General features: G+C 49.8%; 1 protein-coding gene across 5 annotated transcripts in view; it reads right to left on the bottom strand.

The window, feature by feature from the left end:
- The window catches only part of LOC123745526 (slit guidance ligand), a 918,311-nt gene that overhangs the window by 240,522 nt on the left and 665,305 nt on the right, over positions 1-12,484 (bottom strand). For all 5 annotated transcript variants that reach the window (XM_069321856.1, XM_045726133.2, XM_069321858.1 and 2 more), the window contains exon 4: positions 10,931-11,002. In XM_069321856.1, coding sequence (XP_069177957.1) covers positions 10,931-11,002 — 72 coding nt within the window. The remainder of the gene's footprint in view (positions 1-10,930; positions 11,003-12,484) is intronic.

Below are 12,484 nucleotides of genomic sequence, written 5' to 3'. Positions count from 1 at the left end.
TAGGTGAGCACACAAACACCCACAAAGAAATAGGTTGGGGCAAAAATTTAACTGTGACCTGACCTCCCCTGACAGGGGTCAGGGGCACCAGGCGGGGCACCCTGGGCCCCATAGATCACCAGCCCGTCACTAGTACTTCCTCACCTTGTTAAGGTGGGAAGATTCTCCAGCGCGTGGCCTGAAAGACAAGGTTTACCTGAGCCTCAGGTAAACAGCTTCCCACCACAGGACGTAAACCCACCTATCTACTCTACCCCATCCATCACTCACTCGCACCACCTGAATGATACCAGCAGCGTATACACAACTCCCAGGTACAAGAATAGACTTAAGAGAGCAAAGGCGAGCGCTGGGATATACAGCAGCAGCAGCATGATAGATCCATATATCCCAGTATAAGTTAGGATAAAAGATGAATTAACTATTGGAGGAGAAAGGAGGCACAGGAGATATGATCACGACATATAACTTTGAGGCTAAGACTGGTCGCAGCAGGGAGAGACGTTGGACGAAATAGCCCAGGTGGAGGCCGGAGCCCCAGGTGGACACAGCTCTCAATGGCCGCACTGAGGACCAAAAAAGGCCACAGGTATGGCCCTCTTCCCTGCACAAGAGTAACCTTAGACCATATAAACACTAGAGAGAGCACTAGGCACACCAATTCGTCTGAGGACCCTGCTACAGGGGGGGGGGGAGGCAGGGGTCTCTGCAACAGGGGGGGAGGCAGGGGTCTCTGCAACAGGGGGGGGGAGGCAGGGGTCCTCACGGAGCAGGAATGCACGGTGGAGGGAGGGAGTCAATCACCGTCATCCACCAATCCCTGGAATGTATGTAATGTGGTGAACCTGTTGGCCACGGGACTGTTCTCCTCCCTCTTCACCTGTTGCAGGTGTGTGTGTGTGTGTGTGTGTGTGTGTGTGTGTGTGTGTGTGTGTGTGTGTGTACTCACCTAATTGTGCTTGCGGGGGTTGAGCGTGTATGTGTGTGTGTGTGTGCGCGTGTGTGTATGTGTATGTGTGTGTATGTGTGTGTATGTGTGTGTATGTGTGTGTATGTGTGTGTGTGTGTGTGTGTGTGTGTGTGTGTGTATGTGTGTGTGTGTGTGTGTGTGTGTGTGTGTGTGTGTGTGTGTGTGTGTGTGTGTGTGTGTGTGTGTGTGTGTGAGAGAGAGAGAGAGAGAGAGAGAGAGAGAGAGCCTGGGTGTAGGTGGTGGAGTGTCCCCCCCCCCCATGTCCCGCCTCACAACTAACTCTCCTACCTCCACCTGCGCGCGCAAACACACACACACTATCAACATCCTCTCCCCTTTCCCCATCACCGTCTTGGTGAATGACGGACGGGAGACGGCAAGACTCATCACTAATCCCAAACACGTAATGAGGAACGGGCAAGGTGAAATGCGACAGTGAAACAAGCCGGAGGAGAGCAGCCAGCAGACGGTGCGGTAAATGACTGACACGCCACAATAACAACGACTTCACACGAATATTTACACAGAAAAGCCAGTAGATCAGAATGACGGCAGAATAAATACCGTCCAATATCCGTCGAGAGAGAGAGAGAGAGAGAGAGAGACAGAAGAGGGTGCATAGACTGCGGGCCCAGACACGCTCGAGACGACAGGAAGAGGAAGATATAATGCTGCTCTGTAGATACGAGCAGGATATAAACACAATGGCTGGAGATAGAGAAAGAGTAAGCAGGGCGCCTCCCTTACACACATGGGTAGAGGGGTCGGGGCCCACTCAATCACTCGGTGTTTGTATAACAAGGGCGTGTTGGGGCGGAGCTCTGGCAGACTGGGCCTCCCACGCTCGCACAACCCCGGTCACCGTATCCATCACCCTCTCCACGGCCTCCCACCACAGTCTCTACCACCACAACCCCTACCACCATAGCCTCTGCCACCACTACCACTACCACCACCAGTATCACCATTACTATCTCAATCACTATCACTACAAGCACAACCATCACACCCTCTACAACCACCGTCACTAACAACCTCAATCACCGGAACCACCACCACCACGAACATCCAGCCAATACTTATTACCATATAACGTTAACACAAAAACGAAACACTAGCAAAAAGTTCTCTGGCGGAATAAAATCAATCCAAATAAGAGGCGATGCAGGCTACACTGTGTAGTGTAGAGCGAGGGAGTATATCCTGTGTAGTGTAGAGCGAGGGAGTATATCCTGTGTAGTGTAGAGCGAGGGAGTATAGCCTGTGTAGTGTAGAGCGAGGGAGTATAGCCTGTGTAGTCGCCCCTTCCCGGGGCCCAAGATGGCCTTAGTTCAGTCCAAACTATATTATTTGTACATGTAAGCGCTGGCCACAGAGGCCATGATACACCTTGAGAACAGCTCCACAACGGTGACAAATGATGGCCGCCAAGCGTCGACGGCCGTACAGTCAACCGCCTGGCCAGCACACCTGACACCATCACCCGTCTGGCCAGCACGCCTGACACCGTCACCCGTCTGGCCAACACACCTGACACCGTCACCCGTCTGGCCAACACACCTGACACCGTCACCCGTCTGGCCAGCACGCCTGACACCGTCACCCGTCTGGCCAGCACGCCTGACACCGTCACCCGCCTGGCCAGCACACCTGACACCATCACCCGTCTGGCCAGCACACCTGACACCGTCACCCGTCTGGCCAACACACCTGACACCGTCACCCGTCTGGCCAGCACACCTGACACCATTACCCGTCTGGCCAACACACCTGACACCGTCACCAACCAAATTGCAATACGAATAAACTTTGTTACAAAGTTACAGTCAGTTACAAGATGAAGCCGGAGCCGACTGGGTGGCCGAGCATGTCGGTGGTCGACTATAGCTGCTCGATCAATTTCGCGCGAGTTTACGTGTTGGGAGACCACGTCCCAAATGCGAGTCAGCCTAGGAACATCTGATCGCTGATACAGTCATGTTCTTGAGAACGGTACAGCCAGCAAGAGGCTATAATTTACGGCTGAGCGCCTTGTGTTGTGGGTGCCTACTTTTAGTTTTTCCACGAAGTTTGGCTAAGGTAATTCTGAGAAAATTGGCCTTACACGTAACACTATGGCCACCAACATCTCTTCAGTCTCGAAGGCTATGATGTATTGATCAGTTCAACCAGGCTGGCTCAAAACTAGTAATACTATTTTTCACATGGTTCTCTTCCTTGTCCAAAATAACAAAGAATACAGGGGGAGGGAACAGGCCGTCTAAAAGAATGGTGTTTTCGCCTGGTTGATACCTGGTTGATACCTGCTTGAGAGGGTTCTGGGAGTTCTTCTACTCCCCAAGCCCGGCCCAAGGCGCCATCTAAAAGAATCAAACTTCCTCCCCAACATATCAACTTGGTTACCAAGCATTAGAGTTTTCCACCCATCCGTGTGTTTGTTCGAGGTTCAATGCCATATAGGCTAGTTATAATCATCAACTGCTTTATCGCTGTGCAGCGAAAAAGCAGTAATCTGCCATCATATACCCCGGGAAGGAACTGCTGGAATGTGAGATTAATGAACCTCATAGCAGTCGGCATTTCCTTCTTTGTACAGTAAAGGTTAAGAGTTCAATCGTCAGTATACGTTAGAGCTTCTGGAATGAATAGTGGTGCTGAAGTACATATTCCAGAACAAGGGTGCAAGTACACACCCTTAAATTCCGTTTTTGAAGGGAAACAGTAATTAACTCCAAAAAACCTAATATAGCCAGTGTTTGAAACTTTGTAAGTAGACCAAGGCGCCATACCCTGTCGAAGGTACAGGGCAACAGCCCAGCTCATCTGGGAGTCACGCCACTCATGTGAAGAGGTTCAGCAGCAGAATGCAGACTGATCAGCAGGAGAATGATCTTCCCTGACACCATATTGCCGACCACACCGCTACTGGCGGCGGGAAAACTAATGGCGTCACTTGTTGAGATTATTTTGTCAACAGTTTTGCCAGTAGTTGAAAGCAATGACGCTGGTGTATTGTTGAGTACCCACGCACGACTCCCCTCCCCCCCCTCAGTTACTCACACACACGTACGTACGTACGTAGGTGTGAAGAGGGGGAATGAGGGGAGGGAGGAGGGAGGAGAGAGAGAGAGAGAGAGAGAGAGAGAGAGAGAGAGAGAGAGAGAGAGAGAGAGAGAGAGAGAGAGAGAGAGAGAGAGAGAGAGAGAGAGAGAGAGACAGAGAGAGAGAGAGAGACAGAGAGAGAGAGAGACAGAGAGAGAGAGAGACAGAGAGAGAGAGAGACAGAGAGAGAGAGAGACAGAGAGAGAGAGAGACAGAGAGAGAGAGAGAGAGAGAGAGAGAGAGAGAGAGAGAGAGAGAGAGAGAGAGAGAGAGAGAGAGAGAGAGAGAGAGAGAGAGAGAGAGAGAGAGAGACAGAGACAGAGACAGAGAGAGAGAGAGAGAGAGAGAGAGAGAGAGAGAGAGAGAGAGAGACAGAGAGACAGAGAGACAGAGAGAGAGAGAGAGAGAGAGAGAGAGAGAGAGAGAGAGAGAGAGAGAGAGAGAGAGAGAGAGAGAGAGAGAGAGAGAGAGAGACAGAGAGACAGAGAGACAGAGAGACAGAGAGAGAGAGAGAGAGAGAGAGAGAGAGAGAGAGAGAGAGAGAGAGAGAGAGAGAGAGAGAGAGAGAGAGAGAGAGAGAGAGAGAGAGAGAGAGACAGAGAGACAGAGAGACAGAGAGAGAGAGAGAGAGAGAGAGAGAGAGAGAGAGAGAGAGAGAGAGAGAGAGAGAGAGAGAGAGAGAGAGAGAGAGAGAGGGAGAGAGAGACACAGAGACACAGAGACACAGAGACACACAGACACACAGACACACAGACACACAGACACACAGACACACAGACACACAGACACACAGACACACAGAGACACACAGACACACAGACACACAGACACACAGACACACAGACACACAGACACACAGACACACAGACACACAGACACACAGACACACAGACACACAGACACACAGACACACAGACAGACAGACAGACAGACAGACAGAGATTATTTATATATATTGACGGTTGAGAGGCTGGAGCAAAGAGCCAGAATTCAACCCCTGCAAGCCCAACTAGGTAAGCACACACACACACAAACCTCATTTAATAATTACCTGCCATCCATCAGAGAACCGGTTGCTTACCTCACCCGATCTTTGACACTTCATCCATCCTCGTCCTGTCCCGCCCCGCCCCCCCCCCCCCACACTCGCCCCAACCCTCCCCAAGGGGCACAACAAGTCCTCGAGCCCCACGATTATGGCGGCGCCACACAGCGACTTCTTCGTTATTAACATTTGATGCCGTGTTAAACGTTTCTGTACGAGTCTCTTGTCCCTTCTTTATCATGAAAAATGTTCTGCCGATTGTGACCAGGTCACCACCTACCTCCAGACGTCTCACCTCCTGCCGGGGATTCTTCAATGGTCTGTCCTTTTATTTTTTAATTTGCACAGGTGGACGCAGGAGCCGACGACCTGAGGCTTCTGTTGGCAGGGTGAGAGACCTCGCTTCCCGCCACTCACGGTAAGCCTTACGCACTAGTTTTCCCCTGGAACATGACCCACTAATCGGTTTACAGCCATGTACCTAATTACTGCTGGGTGAACAGTTAAAGACTGACGCCTGGTCAATCCTCCCATGCCAGGATTCGAACTCGGGCCAAATCGGTGGAGAGGCGCAGGGCTCAATGTTCAATGTTGACAGGGCTCAGTCAATGTTCCCACATACACGCGCGTGCGCACACACACATAATTTACACAAACATCCCTTTACTAGTTTGTCCATATTGTTAAGTTTCAATAAGTAGTGGAGGAGGGAGGGAGTCTGTCCTAAGACCTGGCAGGGACTGTTTCTCACGATGGTGAATCGTCACAATGGTGTCCCTGATGACGTGATATTTACTGTGGTACTTCCACCCACCTGCCTCCCTCCTGCCTCCAATCCTGCCTCCCACCCACACCCTACTCAGTCTCTGCCACACACCTCTGCTCCCACACACGTCCAACCAAAGCCACAACACAACCAACGATTCCCAACACCAAGTTAACCAAATATAATGGTTTTATGTGTGGTTCCTGGCCGCAACAAGGTGTGCTTTGTCCCTGTCATCCCTCCAAGACATGCAGCTCCGTCTGAGTCGATGATCCCGTATCGCACACGCTCTAAATTGGCCCTCGTACACTCGCTCAAAACCCGGGTACGATTCCCAGGAGAGAGAGATGCTGGCTGCATCTTACGAGGCCAAGAGCAAGATGCTGGCTGCATCTTACGAGGCCAAGAGCAAGATGCTGGCTGCATCTTACGAGGCCAAGAGCAAGATGCTGGCTGCATCTTACGAGGCCAAGAGCAAGATGCTGGCTGCATCTTACGAGGCCAAGAGCAAGATGCTGGCTGCATCTTACGAGGCCAAGAGCAAGATGCTGGCTGCATCTTACGAGGCCAAGAGCAAGATGCTGGCTGCATCTTACGAGGCCAAGAGCAAGATGCTGGCTGCATCGTACGAGGCTAAGAGCAAGATGCTGGCTGCATCTTACGAGGCTAAGAGCAAGAAGCTGGCTGCATCTTACGAGGCTAAGAGCAAGATGCTGCCTGCATCTTACGAGGCTAAGAGCAAGATGCTGGCTGCATCTTACGAGGCCAAGAGCAAGATGCTGGCTGCGTCTTACGAGGCCAAGAGCAAGATGCTGGCTGCGTCTTACGAGGCCAAGAGCAAGATGCTGGCTGTATCTTACGAGGCCAAGAGCAAGATGCTGGCTGTATCTTACGAGGCTAAGAACCACACATTTCACCGCGGTTGCCGCAGTTCCACTAATGACAGATGGTGGTGACGTTATCGTGAAGTATTGTGGCGGCCGTCCGCCTCCTGGCACCCCACCACCCCGCCCACCAGCCACACCCCGCCCACCACCCCGCCCACCAGCCACACCCGCCCACCAGCCCGCCTACCAACCACAACCCGCCCACCCCCACCACCCCGCCCACCCGCCACCCCACCACCCCGCCCACCAGCCACACTCCACACCGGAACACAACGCGTCACGTCTCCACATTAGCATAACTAGACGCCCCCAAAGTGGCGGGAAATGACAGGAGCGCAGCGCCCCCACGCGCGCGCGCGCTGAGGCTGTCGCACCAAACTCGCTAATTAATTTCTGAACCTGTTTATAATTTGTGCTTTGATCTCCTCAGCAAGTTGGATCCATTAGGTTATTATGCACCCCATACCCGTGGTGTGGGAGGTGGCACCCATGCAACACAAGATGGCCCTCAATAGGATTGTGACGTCACTTCCGTCACCGCATCAGCTGACGCCAATCAAACCATGTATTTCCTCGGTTAAGGCGTATGTATAATTAAATATTTTCTAGTTTTTAAGTGGGAGATTCCCCCCCCCCCATGTGGTTGGAAGAATTCTAGGCGGCCACTTCCCACACAAGACCCGGGTGCTGTCCACGCAACCCGTTCTCGCAAATTCGTAAAGTCAATATTGACTTATTAACTACGTGCATAGGTGACATACTTAACATAATAGATACCCCTAAAAAGATTCATAGAAAACACCGACCTTACCTAACCTTGTTAGTATCTTAAGATAAGCATCTTATTGCTTCGTAATTACAATTATTACTTAACCTATACCTATTATAGGTTAGGTAATAATTGTAATTACGAAGCAATAAGATGCTTATCTTAAGATACTAACAAGGTTAGGTAAGGTCGGTGTTTTCTATGAATCTTTTTAAGGGTATCTATTATGTTAAGTATGTCACCTATGCACATATTTAATAAGTCAATATTGACTTATTAAATTTGCGAGAACGGGTTGCCCCACTAGACTGTTGTGGGCGGCGTGTGGTGGCCCCTCTCCACCCTCTACCCGTCTCCCAAGAGACCATCAGACTCTGTCCCCGTCTCCCAAGAGGCCATCAGACTCTGCCTGTCTCCCAAGAGGCCATCAGACTCTGCCCGTCTCCCAAGAGACCATCAGACTCTGCCCGTCTCCCAAGAGACCATCAGACGCTGCCCCGTCTCCCAAGAGACCATCAGACTCTGCCCGTCTCCCAAGAGGCCATCAGACTCCCACAGTTTCCTGCTGGCCTCTGCCAATCGGCCGTAACCCTCCTGACAACATTCGACCCGGACTATCAAGGGCGATGCGAAGGGATATAAAAGGCTTGATAGCATCGTAAAAATCTATGAATCATCGGCAAGTGGGCTTTTGGGCTGAGAAGCCCCGAGTGAGGGCGGGGGAACATGAAGACAAAGTACACACACACAGTGTCGGGACACTCTCAACAGGGCAGGAACACGGGGAAGGTTAAGGGGAAAAGTTCTAAACCGGGGGTATCCATATCTGGGTATGTGGGAACCAAATAATGGGGGGTATTGGGGGGTGGTGGGGGTGTGGGCGTGCGAGGAGGCCTGATGTCTCGCTGTGGCCGCCCACGACGACTGTCTCTCCTCTTAGCCATCAGTCATAACACCCACCGTCTCCTCCATCACACAGTCGACCCCCCTCCCTACACACTCCCTCCCTCTCTCCCTCACACTTCCTCCGCCTCCCTCACCCCCTGACCCCTCACACAAGCAAGTGGAGCACCAGAGAGGTCAGCACCACGACCTGCACTGGTCATGACCTGCGCCAAACGCCTGAATAAGGCAGGTGATGCACTCACATCACTGTCTGCAGACGATGAATATTTCTACAAAACTATCAGTATACATGATTTTTGTATACAAAAATATGCTCGACTTTATGCATAAGCTTCAGCGACGGCTGGATTGACGGCTACTTGACGTCAACCTTAACAAATGCAAGATAATGAATACTGCGGTAAAAGGAAAACGATCCAATGAACAGCATGAGAACATGCTGTTCTCATGTTCATAAAGGAGAGAACATTTCTTGACACAGTAAAGAAGGATCAGGTGGTCACCATGCCCCCTGACTTAGCACCGGAGACACACCCATCCTGGCATCAGCAGCATACACCAAACTAACATAGCAGCATTAATAATCTTTCAGAGCCCGTCCCTGTGGTTGAACGGGCACACCACGCCTCGCCAGTAATCTGGGCCGGGTTCGAGCCCTGCTCAGAAGCCGGCGAGCTGGTTGTAAACAGACAGGCGAATCGTGTAACGGGGAAACTAGCTTAGTAAAGGCTGAAGGTAGGAAATAATTGTAGGAAATGGTAGCAAATAAAACCTCTAAGCTTGCTAAGGTGTGATAGGTCACCTGTGGTCACCTGTGGCCACCTGTGGCCACCTGTGGCCACCTGTGGCCACCTGTGGCCACCTGTGGTCACCTGTGGCCACCTGTGGTCACCTGTGGCCACCTGTGGCCACCTGTGGTCACCTGTGGCCACCTGTGGTCACCTGTGGCCACCTGTGCCACAGTAACTATCACGTTACGATAAAAACACTACGACAGAAATGAGGGCCGTCTTGGCTGAGGGAGTTCCACCTCATCACACTTAACACATAATCGAAGAGACATTATCACGACATACAAAATTCCCAGGGAAATTGATGTTAATAAAGTTGACCAGTGTAGTACAAGACAGTGTAGTACAACGGGACATGTATGGGAAGTTGAGACAGAGAAGTCACGGAGATGTTAATACAACTTTTTTATAGCTAGGAGAGTAACCATTCTTTGATATACAACCTAATTTGGAACTGAACTACATAATCTAAATAACTTGCCCTTGTTAGACCCTAAAGTTGAAGAATAATTTAGATACCTGATACTCAAGATAACTTCAAGATAACCTGCTAAGGACTAGGCTAGCCATAACTTGGAACACCCTAGCTTGATTTGAACACCTGAATTTGCATACCAGCCAACTATTGAGAGTAATAAAATCAGTACATTTAGCATTGTGAATATGCAAATGTCGGTTACAGTAAATAACGAAATGCAAGTATTATGTATTATGAGGCAGCTACTGTATTGTTTAATATGCATGTGAAAATGTTACACCTCTTGTTTAATCCTTATTGATAACATGCATACGAGAATGTACTGATTAATGTGACAAAGATTATGTAAAGCAAGGTCAATGTTTAGACCGAATATTGTTCATATACTGACCAAGCCTTGGTCAATAAGTTCAGAGGGAATAAGTGCGTCAAGAGACTGGAATGTAGTGTACAGCTGGTTGTATTGACCAGTTTCCAGATCATTTTTGTTTACGTAAATGTTATTCATATGATGCCAGAAGGAATATTGAACAATTAAGAATGTGGAGGAATGTGACTGTTGTGGGGTTGGATGATGGTTTCCGAGGGGAGCAGTGAGAATTACTCCCTACTACTCCCTAGAACACCTGCGGGGTTCAAGAGAGCAGTGAGAATTACTCCCTACTACTCCCTAGAACACCTGCGGGGTTGAAGGGAGCAGTGAGAGTTAAACACCTGCGGGGTTGAAGGGAGCGTTGCCGCCTCTGCCAGTACCTTGCACTATAGGTACTGAGTGCAGAGTACTCAAATAGAATATCAAACATTGGGGAATGTTTCGTAGGAAGATTATTACTCGGTCATGTAGGATTGTGTTCTTCCAAGCTGGTGAACCTCAAAGTGTTATATTTAACTGAAGGCCTGTTTGTACTTGTCAACTGCCCACAGTTGGCAGGTCGTATACAAGAGGTCGCTACCACTACTCGGCGAGGTTTACAGTTACGGTGTTCTGGTAGTTACGTCTATTTTGCGGCTTGAATCATATATGTTTTCCTAATGTTTATGAAGTCGTGTTTTCACACAACTTCATAATGGTCCAGGACGGAGCGAAAGGTCGTCGCTTCTCCATCTTGTGAGTTGTGGTTTGGTCATCACTTCACCTCTGTGACCACCAGCACTACAGACTGACACACGGACAAGTTAACATGGCAGCAAAACAAGATAAAAGTGCAGTACTCACAGTTTGTAGAGGCCGGGGCAGTTGGTGAAGAGGTTGTCAGGAAGATGCTGCAAGCGGTTGTTGTCGAGCCGCCTGAGGGGAGAAGACACAAACACTGTCAAGAGATGAACCACGAAGATCACAACATCACCAGCATCACCAACTTCCCAGTACTGGTAACTCCCCCCACAAGACACTGGCGGCTTCACTTACCTGCTTGAAGGGGCTTTGGGAGTTGTTCTAGTCCCCAAGCCCGGCCCGAGGCCCACATACCCACCACAGCTCGGTTGGTCCGGCACGCCTTCAAGAAAACTATCTAGTTTTCTCTTTAAGATGTCCACGGTTGTTCCGGCAATATTCCTTCCCTTGGGATAAGCGCTCCATGTTACCATGGCAGCAGATAATCTTATTCCCTATCCTCTCCCTTGGAAGGTTGAGGGATCAACCTTCCATCCAATGTCCCTTCATAGTCTTAGGGTCCAGGTGTGATATGCAGGAAAAATATATCGATGATTTTAGACTTCAAAGATATTGTACCCATAAATGTGTGAAGGCGACCAATTACTACAGAGAGGCTTGTGTACTGCCTAGACGCGTAGAAACCATGTTATGATGCCTTCCTTATTCGATAACTCTCCTAGTGTTACCTTCAGCTGATTGATAGATATTAAGCCACCCAAGAGGTGGCACGGGCATGAATAGCCCGTAATGTTACCTTCTGCATGTAGCCGGGGATGAGGTGAAGATGAAGCCCCTCACTTATGAACCCACTAAAACTTACCAATCACCTATATTTCCCTGATGGTTGAGGCAATATATTTTACGGGCTATTCATGCCCGTGCCACCTTCTTGGGTGACTTATTAATCTTCATCAATCAACAGGCAGTATATTGTATGTTTCATCGTGTTTTCGGTGAGGGGCACGGTGGAATTTGGTGGGAGTTGGCTGTTGATAGTTTGGCTTGCTTTGTTGAGGCCTCGTCAATGGCCAGTCTTCTGTTGTCGCTGTGTTTGTCTAGTATTTTAGAGGTGATTGTCAGAGTATCTCTGTGACGTCATGTGTAGTGGGAGAGCCTAGTCCAATCCTATTTGACGCAAAATATTACATTATAGATATGAGCTGGTAACAATAATTATGAAAATGATGTATTCTAATTTCATTATTCTTTAGCAGTCCTTTATACTGCATTGAGCGAGTACGACTCAATGAAATTGTGATGTAAAGATGGAATTTTGGATTATAACAGTAAATGCTACACACCTGCCACTGACCACAAGCCCACACACGTGCCACTGACCACAAGCCCACACCTGCCACTGACCACAAGCCCACACACCTGCCACTCACATGTGGAGGTGGGTGTGAGGGTCCAGAGAGAGAGAGCCATCAAAGAGACACACTACAGGACGGTGGTCAGACAGGCAGGAAGAACATGGAGGTGCGAGGAGATGGCACACTGATACAAAGTCTACTGGGGACTACTATCTGTTCTCTCTGCTGAGGATGGCAAGTCCATTTGCTAGGTTACACAGCCCTGCTAGGCTCAGGACAGCTTGACAGCTGAGGGGTCAGG

Source organism: Procambarus clarkii, chromosome 10 (genome assembly GCF_040958095.1).
Source record: "Procambarus clarkii isolate CNS0578487 chromosome 10, FALCON_Pclarkii_2.0, whole genome shotgun sequence".
NCBI classification, from domain to species: domain Eukaryota; kingdom Metazoa; phylum Arthropoda; class Malacostraca; order Decapoda; family Cambaridae; genus Procambarus; species Procambarus clarkii.
Note: the sequence above shows the minus strand (reverse complement) of the source record. Positions and strands in the feature narration are given on the sequence as shown.